At 42.7% G+C, this 23,051-nt stretch overlaps 2 protein-coding genes across 5 annotated transcripts; one reads left to right on the top strand and one right to left on the bottom strand.

The window, feature by feature from the left end:
* Nucleotides 1-3: 3 nt before the first annotated feature.
* mrps18b (mitochondrial ribosomal protein S18B) lies at nt 4-3,620 on the bottom strand. The gene is made up of 7 exons (XM_079521859.1): nt 3,489-3,620; nt 2,316-2,487; nt 1,653-1,750; nt 1,489-1,557; nt 874-940; nt 722-781; nt 4-360 (listed from the first exon to the last, which is right to left on the bottom strand). The coding sequence occupies exons 1-7, from the start codon at nt 3,567-3,569 to the stop codon at nt 164-166; spliced, it is 744 nt and encodes a 247-aa protein (XP_079377985.1). The 5' UTR covers nt 3,570-3,620; the 3' UTR covers nt 4-163.
* ppp1r10 (protein phosphatase 1, regulatory subunit 10) lies at nt 3,058-22,598 on the top strand. 4 transcript variants are annotated; one of them, XM_079521852.1, is made up of 19 exons: nt 3,059-3,082; nt 5,010-5,315; nt 8,949-9,057; nt 9,200-9,286; nt 9,819-9,954; nt 10,083-10,134; nt 10,389-10,478; nt 10,661-10,789; nt 11,509-11,614; nt 11,881-11,984; nt 12,089-12,213; nt 12,828-13,002; nt 13,128-13,271; nt 13,489-13,735; nt 13,957-14,032; nt 16,639-16,875; nt 17,333-17,450; nt 18,270-18,686; nt 20,395-22,598. In XM_079521852.1, the coding sequence occupies exons 3-19, from the start codon at nt 8,951-8,953 to the stop codon at nt 20,553-20,555; spliced, it is 2,511 nt and encodes an 836-aa protein (XP_079377978.1). In that variant the 5' UTR covers nt 3,059-3,082; nt 5,010-5,315; nt 8,949-8,950; the 3' UTR covers nt 20,556-22,598. The 4 variants fall into 4 exon arrangements, with proteins under 4 accessions (XP_079377976.1, XP_079377978.1, XP_079377975.1 ...); XM_079521850.1 differs by lacking the exon at nt 20,395-22,598 and having other exon boundaries at nt 3,058-3,082; nt 5,010-8,433; nt 18,270-19,117; XM_079521849.1 differs by lacking the exon at nt 20,395-22,598 and having other exon boundaries at nt 18,270-19,117.
* The last annotated feature ends 453 nt before the right edge of the window (nt 22,599-23,051 follow it).

Here is a 23,051-nt window from a genome sequence, read left to right as displayed (position 1 = left end):
TTATTGTAAATTCCTTTGGAATAATGCAGAACAGGTAAAGTATGTGGGAGAAATGGCTGGAAAATCACTATTTTAACATACATCTTACTGTAGGTACAGTGCACAACAATATACAGTAACTAACATCAATATGAAGACCATGGTCTTATCAGTTATATCATTGCTATTTTTTAAGATAAGCCCTGTACATCTTCTTTACTTTGGCCAGTTCGGTCTCTTCTGGCTGGATGGTGCCATACCATTTATACCATGGTTCACCAGAGTTGAGGCATGGGGGCGGTGGCGTGGACCCCACAGCATGGTGCTTATTGGAGTAGTCTTCTGTGAATTCCACATTGGGAATCTCAAAGGGCAGAAAGCCTGGAAGAGGAACATTACAGGGTATCAATTGAGGTAGTAACAAACTATAATGCAGCAACCAACATACAGCACTGTTAACCCCATTCAGTATGGGAACCCCTTTTGGTGTTTTAACTAAGCATTACGTTGAAAAATAGCAGATCTACAAGCTCCTAGCGTGGCTTGTAAATCTGCTATTTTTTTTAATCGTGAAAATGTGGTGGATATCTTTGAATATATTCAGAGCGTGTCCCTGGAAAAACATATTTTGAGATTGGGGTCCGCGGCCAAATACAGATAATTCTGGGGCTCCTTGACATGAAATAGTTTGACTGACATAGAAACTAGTAGTGAGTCCATGTTTACACTTAATACAACATACCATGGTCTCGTGCTTTGTTAAGCGTCAGATCCAGTATCTTCTGTTGTTGCATACAAACACCTACAGAGAAACAAAATTAAGCAAATGTTTGTTTGTTCTGCATCAATCCTGGCTCTCGTAGCATAATGTTTGAGGTAGAATTATTGGCATACCTGTTCGAGTGGGGTCATACACCATCCCAGTATATGGATTTATGAACTGCTCCAACAGCTTGACATTCTGTGGGATGAGGAATATGATTTGTTGGCCTAATATTTGAACAGGAAGAAAAGCCATACAAAGTGTATACTTACAGACTCATTGCACTGTTTTCAAAAAGTCTTAAATAACTTGAAATTGTGCAGATAATGATGCCAAAAAATGGGATCAGAAGATAAAAACGACCCCATTCGACTGGTATCATCCATTTTATGATAAAACAGCGCACATCCTCCGATCTTGGTGCTGAGCCAAACTGTTAAACTAACAGATCATGAACAAAAGCAAGGGCTCGCAACTCACTTTGTAATGCTCCAGGTCACAATCACAGCAGTCTCAAGTATCATACTTGAGATTTGAGAAAGACCAATACAGGTCGAAATGTTATGTCCTGCCTGCTGTGATTGTGACCTGGAGCATTACAAAGTGAGTTGCGAGCCCTTGCTTTTGTTCGCCAATAATAGGGATGCCACTGGTTAACAGTGACGCCAAAAAGAAAATGGAAGGTTGCACCTTCCATAGAAATCAAAAGAAATTGATTGCAATAATTGGTATATTAATTAACAGACCTGATAGTGGAGGATGATGTTTGGATCCCTGCAAATTGGACATGCATTCGAGCAGAGTCTGCCTCCCCTCTAAACAAAGATGACAGAAGAATTCATGGACTCAAAGTCATGTTCGGCCAATATAAAACATTAAATTATGTAGAATAAAAATAATGTATTTTTACAATGCACTGCTTGCGTGTCTTCTGCGGTGGGATACCGCCTTTGTGGTTCCTCCTATAGCCAGTCCACACTGGACTGCTTCCATAGCGCTCGATGTATTCTGCGTAACAGAATCGGGGTCATTAGTAAGGCAACAAGATAATTGGTTTAAAAACCCATTTAGACCTGAGGACGATTCTACAAATGCCTTCTAAATGCTAACAGTTTTCTGAAAAACTCATGTTTCTATGTCAGTTGTTGTGCTTGTAGATCTGCTATTTTTCAATAGCTAAAGTATAATGCTTAAAACACAAGGGTTCCCGCCCAGAATGAGTTAATAAACTTGACCTGTGACATACTCATACATGTACAGTATATTGTTCAGTGAAATGGTGTTGAGGACTCAAGAGATCTCCATTCTCCATATATGGGCATAAAGGGGACACAGATACATACATAGCTCTCCTCCATGTATATGGACATATATTGATGACATCAGGGATCTCCATATGGGCATGGGAGGAACCATTAAGGACCGACAAATACAGAGATCCCCATAAAAGGGAGATAAATACAGAGATATTCATATGGGCATGAAACGGACAATGACTGACAGTAACAGAGATCTCCATATGTGGGCATAATAAAAGGAACACGGACGGATGTGGGTTTAGTCTTTTCCTTGCCTTCACTGTCCAGGTAGTCCCAGGGTCTGTCTTTGTAGCGGACCTTCACAGCCTCAGCATCCCCATCCTTGGCCGCCGGTGCTGCCGCTGTACACAGCGAGCGGCTTGGCAGCTCAGACAGAGCTCCAGTCCGAGTCCATAATAACCTGGCGGGTAGCTTCTGGAGATGCGACTGACAGACAGGAAAATACATCAATTATTCAATCAATCTGAATCAACCATTGATTGATTGATTGAAGAATTTATTAACAGTTTGCAGAATTACAGTACATTTCAAGCACAAACTCAATACAAAGGCTGTTAACTGAGTGGACGACCCAATTAAGCATTACACTTGTTTCCAATAGGGTCCACCATGTTCAAATCATCAAAACATTTAGAGACGTACAAATAGACACTTCTATAGACAGAACAGGAATTCATCATAAAGGAGGTAAAAAGGGAAAAGAAACATATACAGTGAGGGGAAAAAAAGGGGTGGGGGGGATTCACGTTCAGCTCCGTTAATTTGTTTGTTTTCCTTGGAGGAGCTGCGTTGGGTCCCCAAGTCGGCTCCGTGGCCGTACCTTGAGTTGGCTGTGTGGCCGTGACCGTCTCCTTTGTTGTCCTTGCGTTGGGTCCCCAAGTTGGCTCAGTGGCCATACCTTGAGTTGGCTGTGTGGCCGCGACCGTCTCTAGTGTTGTCCTTGCGTTCGTGATGACCAATAACCAAAAGTTATTTACATCATAAAAAAGCCTGATTGTCTTCATCACAACATCAATTAACGGTAAGTCGATTATGATTCGATTCCTGTTCTGTTCTTTGGCTATATAGAAGTGTATATTTGTACGTCTCTAAATGTTTTGATGAATTGAACAAGGTGGACCCTCTTGTAAACAAGTGTAGTGCTTTATTGGGTCGTCCACTCACAGTTAAGTCTTTGTATTGAGTTGTGCTTGAAATGTACTATAATTCTGCAAACTGTTAATAAATATTTCAATCATATACAGCAATTATATTTAAGCACATTAATGCATTAGTTTAGGTACAATAACGCACGTTAGGGTTGCTGAATAAAGTGATAGCATACATTGGGTTTGTGTTTCTAAGTCACTCACTAGCACAAAATAAACACAGCCACACAAACAAACGCATACGACTAGTGCAAATAACAAAATTAATGATCTTGATACCTCGTTATGCTGAACCGAGTGTGAAATCAGAGGAGATATTCGAGATAAAATCCTCCCGATGACTCGTATGGACGCCGCCATGTTTTCTGTGACGTCACGTGACTGAGTGAGTGGGGTTGAAGGTGAAACCTTGAAAACCCCGAAACATAAATACTTCGTCGTTCTGTGGTGTCGTAACATTGCGTCACCAAGATGTTAGTTTCAGTCACGTGATGTGTTGTATATTCTGAATCCCCCACCCACCCCCTTTCCCCCTCACTGTATATGTTTTCTTTTCCCTTTTTACCTCCTTTATGATGATGATTTATTTTTTGCTATATAGAAGTGTAAATGTGTATGTCTCTAAATGGTATGATGAATTGAACAAGGTGGACCCTAAGTTGTAAACAAGTGTAATATGCTTTATTGGGTTGTCCACTCACACAGTTAACAGTTTTTTGTATTGAGTTGTGCTTGAAATGTACTGTAATTCTGCAAACTGTTAATAAATACTTCAATCAATCAATCAATTATTCACACTATAGGCCTACTGTTGTACGTCATTGATTGATTGATTGATTGATTGTTACTTTATTAATTAACAGTTTGCAACAAAAATCACATTAAAGTACAGTTCAATACAAGGTCTGCTAAGAGGATGTATTGTAAACCCCAAGAAAGCCTATGGCTTGTTTCCATTGGGGTCCTTTATATTCAATTCATAGCCATAACTCATATACCGGTATATGGTTATTGGAAGATGTTTTGTTCTCTTTTTCTTTATACAAGTTTAATGTATGTGTACTATATGTTGTGTTTGTTTAGAATGTTTTACAACATGTTAGCATGTTTTAGAATAGAGCTATATGCATGCAATAACATTTGAATTGGCTAAATGATTCAAACTAGGGAAAAGAAAATCATGCTATTAAACTAGTTTCTACTACTACTACTATTAAATTAATAAAGGCATGGCTGCAGGGCCTGCAGGCTACCAGGCCATGACCAGGCCCAAATCACTGGGTAGCCATTTTGAATAAATAACAGAAACTAAAAATGATACATGATACCATCTCTACAACACAGAAAAGGTGACCAAATTCGAAAGACATCATAATAATCTCTCTAATTCTAAAGAGATATGTGACTTTGAATGTGTAATTTAGCAACAGTTCGTGATTATAAGTCGAAGAGGCAGGCGTCCGCCATTATGCTCTTGACGAGGCCGCTGAATGTCAGCGCGTGACTAAAGACGCCATCTTGACGCCAACCAAAAATAGGTCAGAGTGACGTCAAAAACGTCACCGGTATAAAAGCCAAGTCCCTCCCCGCGGAGCTCATTCCTGGATTTGTTCAGAGGTGAGTAGCGTCAGAAAGTCATCAAGGCTGTTTTTCATCAAATTATCGCGTATTTAGTCTAAAAAGTAACGTTTCTTCGACCACAAAACCTTCAAATACCCAGATAACGGACAAAGACCGAGGAAAAGAAGTGAGATAACGTAAATTTAACGTGCTTTCTTTTGTGTTGTGTTCTTTTCGCAGGTCAAACGTTGTCTTGCTGAAGACAGACTGAAGGGCGTCGAGGACTTTGAACAACCTTTTACTCAAATTCAATATTTTTTCTTCACGTAACGGACATTTGATTACTATTTTTGCAACTCCAGTTTGTTCCTGAAGGAAAAGCTAGCGTTTAGCTACCACAACTACCCCCCCATAAAGCAGTTTTTCATTATCTATAAAACCATGAAGGTTAACGATATAAAACTGATGATATAAGAGAGCTATATAAGTGGCTGTAAAGCACACTATAATAGTCCCGAGACGCTGAAGGATCTATAAATACCAATAGTAAGTTGATTTTGAAGCTAAATTTAACCCGACATTAATCAAATGAACTAGCCATAGGCTTAGAGGAAGTTGCTAGCTAGGCTAATCAGGCTACTGGTTTATTTATTTTATTAAAAATGATAAAGATTTGTAAATCAAGTTAGCTTAATGAGCTCACACAGGAAAGTGTACGGAGATCCAATAACGCTCCGTTTCTTTATGTGTGAGACGGGATTTGACGAGAACTAGTGCACCCGATATATATATAAGTGGTAAACGTTAAATTTGTAAACAATAAGCAATCTATTCATAAAGATTGCCCTTTTACCCTTATAAAGAAATGTCTGTTTGCTTATGAAGTCGGATTTTCTGTCTGCCAGGTATGTGATCATGCTCAATCAAGGGCTGGGGCTCCTTGGAACGAACACAACCCACCGCAATCTATACATAAAGATTGCTTCATTTTATAGTCCTGCCGATTTGTGGATTTGTTTGTTTTGTCTCAAAATGAAGCACCACGTACGGTGCTTATGCGATGATGTCGCTAATGATAGACGCAGCCTAGGGTACAATCAGTTTTCAAGCAAACATGAGATGGTGTGTACTCTGCAATCTGCGGATAAAGATTGCAGGAGGAGGATGAAGGAAGGCTCGAGGGGAGGAATGAAATGAAGGCAGCGCTTCCTTCCATGTTACAATCAGTTGGGACTGACGACAACAACCATGAACCATATGGATCAGTTGCTTTGCGACGCGTCGGTTGAGAACAACGGTCGGCAAGGGGCTTTTTGTCCTGTCTTGGAAGCGACAGTTTGGGGAGTATAGATAAGTTTTAAAGAAAGCCCCGTCTGTCTGGGTGACAGTTTGGGGTTTGTTCCCTGTGCCGAGGAGGGGAAGGAAGTGAACCAGGACTTGGTTTTCTTTCTGTAGTAGGATCCAGCGTAGCCGGTTTTTAATCTTTCGTGTAGCGAGAGAGAGAGAGCCGTTGGTTCCTTTTGTACTGAGGAAGGTTGGGGATTGAACTGGTTAACTGACTCACGAGGGCGGGGCCTTTAGATGTTTTTCCAGATCACGAGCGCCTCCCTCCCTCCCTTCACCCCGCCCCCTCCCTCCCTTGTGACAGATGAGTTGCTCAGTGTTCGCAGCGGGGCGACCATAGATCTATCTATGGAGGCGACTAGCAGCCGTTCATTCAATGACGGATGGCAAAAACCTTTTATTATATTACTGGGTGTAACTATAAATGTAACCCACGTGTACCCGTAGGAGTACAAGTTGGCTACATTTGTACGACCAAGAGTTCCACATGTATAGATTAACTTGACACTTAACACTTAACACTGAATATTTTACAGACTAGTCTCTCTTATATAACTGCATGTCACTTGATCCACTTTGTGTCCTTTCTTCAGGTCCAGGGCTAATGCTTTTACTATTGGATTACAGGCACATCTTATATAGTAGACTTTGCAAATAAATGTGTATTAACAGTAGCCTAATATTTATGGGGTATTAAGGTGTGTATTATCCACAATTTTATATCATTTATATGCAATAACACCATATTTGTTTCACTGTAGGCCCAGAACAACTAATTGTCTTTCTTCCAATGAACTATAGGAGCCCAGACGATGCTGTATTGGCTGTATGTATGTTATGTATAACAAATTGTGACATTTACAGGAATTGAGTTATTTGCAGTGTTGTGGAGGTCTGAGGCAATATAAAACTTCTACTACTACAGTTATGCGGGTAAGACCAAACTGATTCCTCACGTCATAACACTAGGAATTTACATTAGCCCTACCTTTAATAATCCCAATAATAAACGCATACACATAAATATTAAACCCAGTTGAAAGTCTTGAATTATGTAGTCATTATGTAGTCTGTAATGTGCACTGAAAAAGGATGCATGCAAATTAAAACGAAAGCAGAGATGAAACATGAAAATAACACTAAGATCTGTACATTTAGACGGTCAACAAACTAAAACAGTAAAACAGGTGGTCTGTGCACTTTGTGGATTTTGGGATCCCTTTGGACAGTGGGCTGACCTGAGATAGACCTACATACTGATAAGACAAAGCCATCCACAGTGAACCTATGACCACCATGTCTGTTAAGACTGCATTACATAAAGAGATAGAATAAAAAAAATATATACAGTCCATTTGGGTTTCTGCAGCGACCATTAATGTGTATGTACTCCATTGCTTTGTTGTGTTGCATAATCTAGACTAGCTCGTCATGGCTGTCAGTTTGTGTTGACAGAAACTAACCTGCAGGGGGCAGTAAATGTCGAATTGTGCCCTGTGGATGAGTGACTGACAGTTGCCATGGATGTCCTGAACGGACTACCCAAGCAAGGAATATATTGCAGTCTAATAATCACTGGATATTTTACTATATTCATATTTTGATTTGAATATATTTGTTATACATTTTATGTCTACAATTCATATATATTTAAAAAAAGATGAATTATAGTAGGCTAAATACAGTTTTAGTTAGAATCATCACAATATACGATTTTCTATAATAGCATTTGTGACTTGTTTGTGTTTCTTCCATTTAGTATTTTTGTCATAAGATTCATTATAATTCTAGGGGGAATATTTTGTGTCTAAATGAGTTTTCTGTTAAGAAAGAAGAAGAAAAGAAAAATATCCTAATTACTGTGAAGTTCTGTTCCTGTTTCTCATCCTCTAATCTTTTCCTGCCCCCCCTTCCTTTTTGTTTTCATACATTTATATTAATGGTAAAAGACAGAAATATGTGTTTGCATTTTGTTATGCACATCGACTTCTAAATAAAATTCCTTTTTGTTATTAATGAATGTATTACTTTTGCAATGTCCATATACACAAACAGCTGATTGAATATCTTGCTCACTGCATCACTGCTGCGTTGTTGATTAAGCATTGAGCAAGAACAGAATGTTGCCCCCACACACTGAAGTGGCTGTGGTACGGCTCTGCTGTGAGCTCCAAGAGAGAGGAACAGAATGTTGCCCCCACACTGAAGTGGCTGTGGCACGGCTCTGTGTGTGAGCTCCGAGAGAGGAGGAATAGCAGCAGTGTGTGTGTGGTGTGGTGGGGGAGGTTCCACTGGCCCTCTCAACCACATCCCTGCTGAGGTGATGGAAGTTGGCCCACTGAGACAGGGCAAATATTTGAAGTGAGACAGACCAGCACAATGCGGCTCCGGGAAATGAGCTGGACGTGCCCAGTACTGAAGCAAAACAAAGTGTTGGTGGCTTGCTGGGTTTCGCCCCCAGAGGCTATGCTCTCTTTGATTTGGGTTTGTGTTGTTGATACGGTGCACGGCCGTAGGTGTTGTAGACACGGGTCTATTTCTGTGTGTTTTTGATATTGGATTTCATTAGTCTGGCATGAGTTCTGTGTGACCTCACAAATTAGTTCTCTTTAAAATGGCTCAGAGGTGGTGTTCGTTCCAGGGTTCTCGGTCCTATTTGGCAGACAGTCTTTCTGATGCGTATGATACAAATGTATGCCTATCTCCAGATGAAAGATTAACTTATTAACACTGTGCATTTCCAGCTTGGCCTATCCAGATGAAAGAGTAATTTATTAACATATGTGCATTTCCAGCCTGTTTTTGTATTCATGCTAAATGTCTGGTTTATTTCAGCAATGACAATGGGCCCAGTGGATCCCAGAGAGATATTGAAGGGAGTGGAGGCACTCCTGGGGAAAGATGGAGAGCTCCGCAGCCTGGAGGGAGTCCCCAAAGTGTTTAGGTGAGGAGCAGACGATTACATTTGGCATGCCGCTCTGTTAACTGTTCAGTATTCAACCGCCTGTGTCTCCCAGAAGCCGACTGGTATCATTATTGTATTACGCTTATATTAATGTGTATACATTTGCTTTCTTTGTGCGCAGTTTAATGAAAGCCTCTACCAAGATGGCCAGCAGATGCATGTACTTGAACATCCTACTACAGACTAAATCTCACGACATTCTCAACAGGTAAGCTTCGGTGTCTGATTATGTTTTTACCCTTAGAGTAAAGATTGGTGCACTAAAATGATGTTGATCAAATGTGAATGGTGAACCGTGGAGTAAAATTCAGTGGTTTTTAATCTACAAGGGAGTTGCTAGGTTCACAAAGGGCCAAATATATTAAATAGTTGTTTTATTGAGTGCTCTCAATTAAGAGAACAGGCAGCAGTGTACAGTTGTATATAAATATATAAATCCTGCTCTGATCTATTTCATCGTTACGTTATATATACGTTATATATACATACAGGAATAACGCACTCATTAAGTGAAATTACTTTGGCTATACTCTTGGCATGCATTTAAGATTTTGCAGCCCTTCCATTGAACTTTCATATGATATTCGTAGCAAGGAAGGAAGCAATCTTAAACATTGTACGCTGCACAAACACAGGGTACACATTTACATACAGTGTTTACATTCACAACATGGCTATAGGATGAACACACACAGGACGTTGTTCTGTGAGTTTATAGTTCTCTCTCTTCTTCCGTCCAGGGTCGTCCGTGTGGGAGGATACAAACTGATGAACTCCTGGCTGACCTATGCCAAAACCACAAACAACACGCCTTTACTGCAGCTGATCCTGCTCACCCTGCAGAAGCTGCCTCTCAAGGTGGACCACCTCAAGCAGGTACTGCACTCGTACAAGTCTGCATGCGTGCCTCAAGCGGGCCATTATTGCTGCCATATGATTTCTTCTCTCTCGAGGAGTTCATATTTTCTAAAGCCTTGTCCTTTTCCCCCCCCCCCCAATTTTAGAACAACACAGCCAAGCTGGTGAAGCATTTGAGCAAGAGTGGAGAGACAGATGGTGAGTCTCTGTCCCAACCAATTTGTATGCTACAATACCGCATGTGCCTTGATATAGTCCCAATTGTTGACTTGCTGTTTATGTCCAGCAAGCACTAAACTCATTCTCTGAATGCACACATGGCAGCATTTTTGTTCCCATTGTTAAAAAAAAAATCAATGATAAACAAGGCAATGCTGTGACATAGCCGGTGGACATGCAGGTGCTCCATGTGGTTTAATTCTCTAATATTTCCCCTGTGTTTTCTCCTTCAGAGTTGAGGAAGTTGGCATCGGTGCTGGTGGAGGGCTGGATGGCTATCATCCGCTCTCAGAGCGGCGCCAACATTGCGAACTCCCCCGCAGGTAACGGTTGCCGCAGTTTCATGTCGATTCTTCCTCGTCACATACCCCCATGCGCACACACACACACACACACACACACACACACACACACACAACAAACATTGTCCCTTTCAACACCGAATATAGCTGCCCGATTGCATCCTGGTATGTAACTCTCTGTCTCTCGCCCTTGTGTTTCTCAGATAAGAAAAAGAAGAATGCGGAGGGCAAAGTGCCCATGCGAGATCTGAAGGAAAAGCCTGGCGACGAGGACAAGAAAAAGGAGAAGCCCAAAGCTCATGCACCCAGCCATGCAAAGATCCGCTCCATAGGTACATCTCCCTTTAACCCATTTAGGCCTGACGTCGAAATTTAAATAAATATTTTCACGATAGTTTTATAAAATATTAAGTAAATATAGTAAATATAGTAAATATATAAAATATTATTTTCAAAAATAGCAGACCTACAAGCTCGTAGCGCGCCACTCGGTGGCGCGCTATGAGCTTGAAGATCTGCTATTTTTCAATAGCTAAATTACAACATAATGTTTAAAACACCAAAGTGGTGTCAGTGGTGCTCAAACAGTTTCATGTCAAGGAGCCCCAGAATTATCTGTGTAATTGGCTAGTACCAACCCCCGTCTGAAAATGTGTAGTTCCAGGGACCTCTCAGAAGCAAAGATTTGAGTTAAAAAATTTCACTCTGAAAGAATTATATTCAAAGATGTACGACACATTTTCACGATTTTTCAAAAATAGCAGATCTACAAGCTCGTAGCGCGGCACTCGGAGCGTGTAGATCTGCTATTTTTCAATAGCTAAAGTATGACATAATGATTAAAACACCAAAAGGGGTTCCCGTCCAGAATGGGTTAAACAAAAGAAAAAAATCACCAATGTTGAGATTATAGTTTTAAAATATTGAGATTGTGTCTCTTGAACTGAATTGTCATGTTGAAACGTTCTGAAGTGCAAAGATAAATAAGTCTTTTATATTTTCAAAATGTTGAATGAAAATTTTAAACTGGTGTTTTGTGTGCTCTCTACAGGGTTAGAGATCGATACGCCCACCCCTGCCCCGGCCAAGAAGCCCCCCATGCCTCTACAGCTCGGCGACAAGTACAACATCAAGCCTGCTGTACTCAAGAGGCCTAGGTATATATTTTCTCTCCAGGGTTTCTGAACGCCTTCCAGCACCACACAATTTGAATTCTAATGACCCACTTTAGTCCATTCTTACACACATTCTTTACATTTTTACACTTGAAATATATAAATTGTGTGAACATTCAGAACATTGCAGCTGTAGGCTGTGGCCATTGGGAGTTGATGGCTTGTTTACTCTTGTGTGCTGGCACTGCTGGCCTCAGGTGGTCGAGAATGGTACTGACGCTTGTCTTATGTGTGCTTTTGGTCAACAGCACCAATCCTCCAGATGCTCCGCCGGTTGAGAAAAAATACAAACCTCTAAACATCCCATCCAACTCTGCCAAAGAAATCAAATTGAAGATCATTCCAGCTCAACGTAAGTACATACATACATAATCAATAATGATGAGTTTGCTGTGTGTATTGTGGTTAATAGAAACCTAACTAACCTACTTCCTCTCTCCTCTGTCTTCGATGCAGCGATGGAGTGTACTGGCTTCTTAGATGCACTCAACTCCGCACCGGTGCCTGGTATCAAAATCAAAAAGAAGAAATCTGCTACTAGTCCAACCAACACAAAGGCTGTTTCCCCCACAACCAACAAGGTAAGCAGTCAATCAGAATAAAACGGAAGTAGAAATGAGTTATTTTAACCCATTTAGACCTGAGGACGATTCTACTAAATTCCTTCTAAATACTGACAGTTTTCTGAAAAACCCATGTTTCTATGTCAGTGGTTCTCAAAGAATGTTAGGTCAAGGATCCCCAGAATGATATGTATTTGGCCGCCGACCCCCATCGGAAAATATGTTGTTCTAGGGACCCCCCCAGAAGCAAAGATTTGAGTTAAAAACATTCGCTCTGAAAGAATATATATTCAAAGATTTGCGACACATTTTCACAATTTTTCAAAAATAGCAGACCTACAACTACAAGCTCGTAGCGCTGCACTCGGTGCCGCGCTACAAGCTTGTAGACCTGCTATTTTTCAATAGCTAAAGTATAACATAATCCTTCAAACACCAAAAGGGGTTCCCGCCCAAAATAGTTTAAGAGATATCAGAAACAAACAAGAAGCTACATTCAAACTCTTATTTGTTTTACATTTCCCCCACTGTGTGGGGTTACATTTTCCCCACTGGCTACTGTCTACTCTAGACGTCTATGGCGGTATCTAACCAACATCTCTTTTGTCTCCCTGGCTATCGCTATCCTCCAGGCCAGTCCATTTGACACTAAGCCAATTAGCTACCCATCACCAACATCATCATCGACTGCCAAGCCTTCGTCTCCAGAGGCCGCTGCTCCTTCCACCACCCCGCCTCATGAGACCCCGGAACTGGAACAACCTGGGACCCCCGTTCCCATGGAGGAAGTCGAGGTTGCTGAAATCGGTATGAATGCACCGACGACACACGTTCTACATCATCATAACACACGAGTGCTATGGACTCTTGAACTTCTTAATGAACTTATTATGAATTAATTCAACCCTTTTTCCATTCTTGTTCTTTTCTAGGCGAGAAGCCCAACGCACTGGCAGAACCACGAGGCGAGGAGGAAACCTTGACTAAGAAAGGCAAAAAGAAGAAGAGCGTACGCTGGGCGGAGGAAGAGACTCTTAAAGAGTACTTCTACTTTGACTTGGATGAAACGGAGAGAGGTGAGGGGTTCTACTATTACGCTGTTGCTGTGCTTTTTCAATTCTATTTTTACCAGGAAGTAACGGCAAGAGAAACGTGGCCAGAACACAAATAACTACCGTACAAAACGTTTCCGACATGCAAAGTGAAACGGAAAAACAAAGCCAGTTAAATAACCACCATCATATAAATAATTCCGACAATTTAATCATGACTTGTCTTCCTTTGTCTCAATAGTTAACGTCAACAAGATCAAGGACTTCGGCGAGGCCGCCAAGCGCGAGCTGATGATGGACAGGCAGACGTTTGAGATGGCCCGGCGGCTGTCTCACGACACCATGGAGGAGAGGGTCCCCTGGACGCCGCCTCGGCCCCTAACGCTCACCGGTAGCCTGGTCGTCACGGGGACCAACAGCACGGAGAAGCTCTCGCAGAGGGACCGGGAGATGGGCATTCTCCAGGAGATCTTCCTCAGCAAAGACAGGTAGATCTAGATTCAAATCAACTTTGTGGCATCATGCCGGTCGCCATTATATGGAGTTGTTTTACGTGGTTATGGCCTGTGTAATTTTATACTCATTCATTCTTGTACGTTTTTTTTTAAATTGGTAAACGACTATGTAATTCCATTTATTTGCTTATTCATTTCAAATGTGTTGACGTTTGAGAACTCAACTGGTGTGTATGTATGTGTGTGTTTTCCAGTGTACCTGACAGCCCACATGAACCCGAGCCAGAGCCTTATGAACCTATGCCACCCCGGACCATTCCCCTGGATGAGGTAACATACATTACTTTACTTACTTACAGTTGGGTGCCACCGATATTGTCCCTTATCATTTGACCTTTAGGCCTGACCTCAAAATTTAAAAAAATCCTTCTAAATCCTCCAGTTTTCTGGAATAAATATTTTCACGATTTTTCAAAAATAGCAGACCTACAAGCTCGTAGCGCGCCACTCGGTGGCGCGCTATGAGCTTGTAGATTTAAGCAATAAGCCACGAGAGGTCTCAGGTTACCGGGTATTTTACAATGGCTGGGGGCGTAGGCAGACCCGACGCGGAGCGGAGGGTCTTCTACCCCCCCCAGCCATTGTAAAATACCCGGTAAGCTGGGGCCTCGAGTGGCTTATTGCTTTTCTAAAACGGTTACAAACGTATAGCAATATTAACCTAATACAACTATTAAATTCACAAAAGTAGCTACGCTTTGCGCCACCAGAGCGAGCCACATCACTTCCTTGTTGTTTTGCTCGGCAAGTAGGCTATGTGACGGGAGAATAGCGCTTGGTGTCTTTACGGGGCTGCCTGGAGCCACACATTCACAGTCATATGAGCCGGGCGGTGCTTAGACGCCCGCACGGCATGGGTTTGTAAGGTAATCAAGCGCTCCCCTTCCCCAGTACAGCTACAGAGATGCGGAATCAGGTGCGAATGATATAAAGTGATTGAAGGTGTGGGTTATCGGTGAAATTTACACCGGTCACGTGACGGTAACCAGCCAATCAGAATCAAGTATTGGGACTAACCGTTTTAGAACTGCTATTTTTCAATAGCTAAATTATAACATAATGTTTAAAACACCAAAAGGGGTTCCCGCCCAAAATGGGTTAACTGTCCTTTTGCGCAGATCACGCAAACCTCAGCAAAAAGAAAAGGACAATATCGATGGCCTCCTACTGTACATTACCTTAACTCACACTCGTGCCTAGGCGCACAATGTTGTCCCGCACAGAAAATGGCAGATCTACAAGCTAAAACTAATAGAAGACGCACATCACTTAGGTAGAGGTGCTGGGTTCAAAAGCAGCATCAGAAAAAGAGAAAAGAACTCGCACACTCATCTGCTCCAAAAGTTATACTTTATTGACGACGTTTCGAGCCAAGGCTCTTCATCTGGTCAAACTAGTTTGTGATGAGTTTGCCGATGAGTGTGCGAGATCCACAAGCTCACAATGCGTCCGACACGTTGTGAGCTTTTGTAGGTGTATTTTCGGCGTGGGACAACATCTTATGACTTAGTATAAATCAGACTTCCCTCTTTTCTCATTCTGTTTTAAACATGCACTTTTCTCTTCTCTTATTCCACACACACACACACACACACACACACTCCCTCACCATCTTTTTTTATTTGACCTCTTACTACTGTCTTTTAGCGTAGCATGCTAACTCTGTGTTTTCACGGTGCGTTTTAGGACTCAGGTTACCGGGTATTTTACAATGGCTGGGGGCGTAGGCAGACCCGACGCGGAGCGGAGGGTCTTCTACCCCCCCCAGCCATTGTAAAATACCCGGTAAGCTGGGGCCTCGAGTGGCTTATTGCTTTTCTAAAACGGTTACAAACGTATAGCAATATTAACCTAATACAACTATTAAATTCACAAAAGTAGCTACGCTTTGCGCCACCAGAGCGAGCCACATCACTTCCTTGTTGTTTTGCTCGGCAAGTAGGCTATGTGACGGGAGAATAGCGCTTGGTGTCTTTACGGGGCTGCCTGGAGCCACACATTCACAGTCATATGAGCCGGGCGGTGCTTAGACGCCCGCACGGCATGGGTTTGTAAGGTAATCAAGCGCTCCCCTTCCCCAGTACAGCTACAGAGATGCGGAATCAGGTGCGAATGATATAAAGTGATTGAAGGTGTGGGTTATCGGTGAAATTTACACCGGTCACGTGACGGTAACCAGCCAATCAGAATCAAGTATTGGGACTAACCGTTTTAGAACTGCTATTTTTCAATAGCTAAATTATAACATAATGTTTAAAACACCAAAAGGGGTTCCCGCCCAAAATGGGTTAACTGTCCTTTTGCGCAGATCACGCAAACCTCAGCAAAAAGAAAAGGACAATATCGATGGCCTCCTACTGTACATTACCTTAACTCACACTCGTGCCTAGGCGCACAATGTTGTCCCGCACAGAAAATGGCAGATCTACAAGCTAAAACTAATAGAAGACGCACATCACTTAGGTAGAGGTGCTGGGTTCAAAAGCAGCATCAGAAAAAGAGAAAAGAACTCGCACACTCATCTGCTCCAAAAGTTATACTTTATTGACGACGTTTCGAGCCAAGGCTCTTCATCTGGTCAAACTAGTTTGTGATGAGTTTGCCGATGAGTGTGCGAGATCCACAAGCTCACAATGCGTCCGACACGTTGTGAGCTTTTGTAGGTGTATTTTCGGCGTGGGACAACATCTTATGACTTAGTATAAATCAGACTTCCCTCTTTTCTCATTCTGTTTTAAACATGCACTTTTCTCTTCTCTTATTCCACACACACACACACACACACACACACTCCCTCACCATCTTTTTTTATTTGACCTCTTACTACTGTCTTTTAGCGTAGCATGCTAACTCTGTGTTTTCACGGTGCGTTTTAGGACTCCAGCATGGCGGACGACAGCTACATGGAGCCGATGGACACCACGTCGCAGCAGAGTGCCAACATGGCCCAGAACGAGGGATCCAAGCTACCCCCCGTCCTGGCCAACCTCATGGGCAACCTGGGCAGCAGCGGTCTCCTGGCCAACCTGGGCACCAGCGGCCCCAGCCCTCAAGCCACGGGCAACCCTGTGCCGTCCAACGTGAATGTACAGGAACTGCTCACCTCTATCATGGTAAAAAAATGCATCTCTATTTATGTTGCTTATTTAGTTTCTATGGCGTTCTTTCCTTTTTAGATCAGTGGTTCCCCACCCTATCAGGAGTCAGGATGTTAACTATATACACCTGGTGTCTTTGTAATTAGCCCTTCACAAAAATCCCACCCCAAAAAAGCGATTGTCCAATGCCAATCCAAATAGTTTAGCAACGGTTGCTATGCAGGTCAAGCTTTCTTCGCTGCTAACATGCCTATTGGACAAGGATGGGTTGGGGAGGGACTTAGTGAAGGGCTAATTGTAGCTGTCTAATCAGACTGGGTGGGGACACCAGGTGTCAAAAGGTGGACCCTAACCCGGGTTCGGGAAGCACTAGTTTATGTGTACCTGTGTGAACTGAATAATTGGTAATTGATACATGATGATGATTGTACTGTATTTAGTAACTCTGTGTGTGTGTGTCCCATTTTTGAAGGGTGCTCAGGGCAACCAGTCTACGGAGGACCTCATCAAACAGCCGGACTTCTCTGATAAGATCAAACAGCTGCTGGGCTCCCTGCAACAGACCCAGAACCAGAATGGACCTCCACCAGGTAAAAACGCTGCAGCAAACATCACCTTTTCCTCTCTCTCGTCCCAGGTCCCATTTAGGCCTGACGTCGACATTTAAAAAAAAAAAAGTCTTCTAAATTCTGAAATACCTCGTATTTCATGTAATTGACCCCCATCTGAAAATACGTTGTTCCAGGGACCTCCCCCAGAAGCAAAGATTTGAGTTAAAAACGTTCGCTCTGAAAGAATATATATTCAAAGATTTGAGGCACATTTTCACGATTTTAAAAAAAATAGCAGATCTACAAGCTCATAGCGCGGCACCGAGTGCCGCACTATGAGCTTGTAGATCTGCTATTTTTCAATAGCTAAAGCATGACATTCACCCAATAGTTCAGTGTCCCAGTGATTCATGGTGCCTGTCATTCACCCAGTGGAACTGGCAGTCAAATATAGAGGGTATATGACATCATCATACCCGGAAGTAATGTGGGAACGCCTAAGGGAGTGGCAAAAAAAAACAAAACGACTTTCTGGCCTTGACAGTCCAAACATCCAAACGGATGTCCTGTCTGATTGCATTAAACAATGTTAAATGACATTAAACTCACTTTGCCACTCGATTTATGCCACTCACTTTATGCATGCGCATCATTCGTGGTTCTCAAAGTGAGGTCCAGGGGACCCACAGGGTTCCAAATAGACAAAACTAAACATGTTGAGAACCACTGTTGTTTTACAAAATAATAGGCTGAGCCAAATATTATTGCCGTTTCAACTCCCCGGGACAAAGTGAAGAAGTTACATTTTTGTAATGTTCATTTTGTATTTTTTGTTTTGTTGTGTTCTTTCTTTCTCAGTGGTGCCAGGTGGTCTGCTGGGTCACGGTCCACCCATGAACAACATGAGCAACATGAACATGCAGATGCCAATGAACGGCTACCCGCCCAACAACAATCCGCCCGGAGGACCGCCGCCCCGCTTCAACCACCCCCCGCCCCCGCACAACCACGGGCCCCCCGGCTTCAACGGCGGCCCCGGCGGCCCCGGTGGTCCCGGCGGCCCCCGCATGATGGGCCCCCCGCCGGGCCAGGGCCGCGGCGGCGGAGACAACGGGAACTACTGGGGAGGAGACGACTCCATGAGGGGAGGCGGCGGGGGGCCGCCGCACCGCGGCGGAGACCGAGGTCACTTCCACCGCGGGGGCGGCGGACGGGGGCGAGGAGAAGGCTTCAGGGGACGAGGACGGGGCGGACCCAGAGGAGGACACATGAATGGTACGTACACTCTGACATCTTTAGTCCTTTTGGTTTGTCCTAGACGGGTTGTTCAAAAAGCTGCAATCTGTGACTTTTGTGGGGATTCTAACCCCCCGGTCGGTCTCTCCTGCGTGATGATATGCCAAATGTTTTACCCCGCTCCCTCAAGAGGGGATGCCTGGAAAGGTTTTGCACTTAGGAGCTTCAGGCAGACTTGCTTGTCAACGAGTAGGTGTTATTAGACCCAGCACCAGGGTCTAAAGGTCCCTGCACACAGAGCGCGTTTTTCGGATTTTTAGCGGCTTTTCTCCATCGGATTTTCCGAAAAACGCGTCCAGTGTGCAACCACCTTTTTAATGTGTCAATGGAAGAGTAGGGAGACTACCTCCACCAACTGCACATGTACTAGTTTGTATTGTATTAACATATGCTTATCATACTGATTGGTTACTTAACCCATTCAGGCCTGACGTCGAAATTTAAAAAAAATGTTTTCTAAATCATGACAATTTTCTGAAAGATTTGAGGCACATTTTAACGATTTTTCAAAAATAGCAGACCTACAAGTTCATAGCGCGCCACTCGGTGGCACGCTATGAGCTTGTAGATCTGCTATTTTTCAATAGCTAAATTATAACATAATGTTTAAAACACCAAAAGTGGTTCCCGCCCAGAATGGGTTAAAATACACATATTTCATTCATAAAATAAGTTCCGGATTGCAGCTTTTAAAATATAATTATAATAATTATTTAGTTTTATCTGTTGTTGTCTTTACATGTTTTTGTATTTCAACATTTTGTTGTCTGGGATCCCAAAGTGTGTTCACTAGGTGGGGGGGGGTGGGGATGCTTAGCTTTTTTATGCATGTCGTTAAAAAGTTTGAAATATCCATGTTGTTCTGTTTTGTATTTTGTGCAAATAAAAAGAAATAAATAAAAGACGGGTTCTTTCTTTTTAAGTCATGATTTCCTGACTCACTCACTCCAAGTCACTCCCAATAATACGCCAAACGTTCTTGCTGTATTAATGTCCGCATCAGATCCATGTTATCAGGGCAGGGCTGAACGGCAGAATGACGGCATCACATGCATGTGAAAACAGGAGTGGTCTTTTTTAACTACATGAACCTAGCCTACTGTATATTAACCATAGTCATAATAGGCAAACTACACTAAACTAGGCAAAAATAAGAGCCGTGTGTGTGTGTGATATTTGGTTTTGGGGCGAAACCACGAGCTGTCCTAGTAGTATAGAGCCCTGGGGGACGCCCTGGTCTATTCTATTATATAACATGACATTGGCCTGTGAGGCTTGGTTCAGGCAGATGCACTCAGGGGGGGGTTAATACACGCATGTGCAGCACCATGTGGGAGATGATGTACTTTATGTGACATGTGGAGCAGCTGACCAGATTCGAGGTCTACTGAAGCCTCGGCTCATTCATGGTGCTAATCTTTCTGCCAGTGCTGTCACTGAATGTTCTTTGCACTTAAGTTCTCTCTAGCTCTTACGTGGTTTTTTTCTAATGTGCTGAGCAGGGGTTCATTAATGTACAGCAGAGCCTGAACACACCCAAGAGCAAATATAATATTCACACCGGCATTTCAAACGTGTGTATTTAAAAAAATGTCCTCATATAAGCTGCTGATGTTCTCAATCTATTGGTGAGGTTTATCTGACTGAAATAAGGTGGTTAACTCCTGCCCTCTTCTTCCTCCTCCAGATAGGTCAAAGAGGCCTGTGTGTCGTCACTTCATGATGAAAGGGAACTGTCGATACGAGAGCAACTGTGCTTTCTACCACCCCGGCATAAACGGCCCCCCGCTGCCCCCCAACCACCCCGCACACAACCTGCACAACCAACACTCTGAATACGGCCACTAGAGGGAGCAGTTCCACTGCTAAGACTGGCTCCTCCATACTAACAATGAACCATGAGCAGATTTGATTTTTTTTCTTCCTCCTAACGGCAACACTACCTACAATACAATGTATTGGGACTTCTCTGAAGACACGTGGGTACAACGAGCAGGACGAAGGCCTTCTTCTTAACGAGTTCTTTCCCGTCGCAGCTGCGAGGCAACACGACCTACCGTGATATGATTCCCTGAAACAAAGCTCTGCATTGCTTTGCTTCAATTATGGACACACAAAGGATGCATTTAAATGTAGGGGCCATGATAACCTGATCATCAATGTGTTCCTCCTACACATTTTATTGGTGCTCTCATGTTTTAACTGTCCATTCAGTAGAACGTTCCACTCCTTGACCATTAATTTTTTTATTTTTTCTGAAGGCGGCTGTTCATCCGCCCTATATCCTCCTCAGCACTGTAACCATTTGCCTTGACTAGGGCCCCATCATCCTCCACACCACTAACATAGTCATACATACCATAGGGATATATGTCTGAATTAAGACGGTTTACACTGGAATGAAATGAAGCAGTGTGAACAGTGTCTCGTTCCAGACTAGATTCTAGTTTCCTCTGAAATGGAGGCCATTGCACTGGTGTTTCAACTGTGGTTTCCTTTTATTATTATTTTTTTCAACTCACGTCAGTTAGAAGATGTGGTTTTCATTTCATTGTCCAGAGGCCACACACACGCTTTTGTACCTTTTTGTGGCTAAATGGCGACTAGATCAAAGAGGGACGGGGACGGGGGGGGGGGGAGAAAAGTGAATGTTGTATTTTTACCAAATAAGCCCGTCTTTGGATGTTTGCTTTGCTAGTTTCTTTTGCCATTTTTTTTTTTTTGGTTTGGTTGTAATTTCTTATTTGATTGTTCTTGACCCCCCCCACCACCCCACCCATCTAGTTGTGGGATGTTTTCAAGTCATGTCATGATCGTAACCTGATTGAGTGGTGTTTTAATCAAACCTTCAGAACAACTTTTGGGAAGCACTTTAGAAACGTTGAGGGCCAACTTGAAGCTGCCTCCTACCATGTGTCCTGCCTGCTGCTTTTTGTCCTGTGCTACAGACGTAGCTTTGATTTACTATGGCTAGGCCCCTAGGTGCCCCTCCCTCCCACCCCCCCCCCTAGAGAACAAACAGAATATAGGACTGAAAACTGTTGTTTCAGTTAAACACTACGTGTGTGTTCTACTGAACTGATAAAAGGCCAAGTGCATTCTTCTTTAAGTGACCGGTACTGAATGTTGAGAGCTTTGTAGTTCATTCCATTAATGGCTAGAATAAGGACTGAACGTTTCTTTGAAGACTTTTTTTTATCAAGCCCCTGTATTCATTGTAAATGAGGTCTCCCCCCCCACACACACCCCCGTGCTGGCTTCAACTGCTTGTATAAGATTTTTTTTTACCAACTACTTGAAGCAGGCGCCTCTGCATTATGACAATCCTGACAGTCATATTTGCTATGACGTCCTGTGAAGTGCTTCTTTGTCACGCTTAATTTATACGAAAATGGCCAGATCTACAAGCTCTCACAAGGGTTGTGAGGCAGGTACGATTGGCTATTTTCGTTGTGCGACGCCGTCGTATGGCGAAGTATCAATTGGGCTTCGGGGCCACCTCGTCCTCCTCGCTCACGTCTATATTCGACTGGTTCTGTGTAGTTAAATGTGATAATTCATCAGTGTTAAAAAGAAGTCCCGTTCAAAAGGAAGGATCAACTTTATTCTGTGGGTCAGTTATATTTAAATGTTTTCTATGAAAACAATGACCTTTGTGTCTCTTGTGGGACTGTAGTGTGTATTTTCTGTTTTTGCCCCCCCCAACCCCACCTCTTGTTTTGATACGAAGTTGATAATATTGATCTCTTTTTAAGATGGGGTCACCCTTTTCTTTCTTTTTTTATGTTTTGTTTGTATAAAATGTCTGTATTGATGTGTCTGTGCATCCATACACATTCATATGATCAGTATAAGTATTTTGTACAATATTGAATAAATGTCTGAAAATTATTTTCTGTGTTGCTGTGGAGTACTTCGGATGATTGTTGTCTTTAGTATTTAACCCATTTTAGGCCTGACGAAATTTAAAAAATGTGCTAAATCATGACTACCTATGGAATACCTATGTTTCTATATCAGTGGTGCTCAATATTTCATGTCAAGGACCCCCAAATATATATGTAGGCTAACTGGCCGCCGACCCCCATCTGAAAATATTTGAGTTAAAAATGTTCGCTCTGAAAGAATATATATTCAAAGATTTGCGACACATTTTCACGATTTAAAAAAAATCACACCGTGTGAACTGAGTGGTGCAAGGTCTTATATAGCCTGATCAGCTGTGGTCTGACGTAATGTCAGTGACCATAGTAACCATGCTCATTCTTTTGGGCCCCACGTACAGGTACACACAAACACGGATACAAACAAAGCTGGTTGTTGGAGTGGTTTGCACCACTCAAA

The sequence above is a fragment of the Electrona antarctica genome, assembly GCF_951216825.1.
Source record: "Electrona antarctica genome assembly, chromosome: 15".
In the NCBI taxonomy this organism is placed as follows: Eukaryota; Metazoa; Chordata; class Actinopteri; order Myctophiformes; family Myctophidae; genus Electrona; species Electrona antarctica.
The sequence above is the reverse complement of the archived record's forward strand: the minus strand, read 5'-3'. Positions and strand labels throughout refer to the sequence as shown.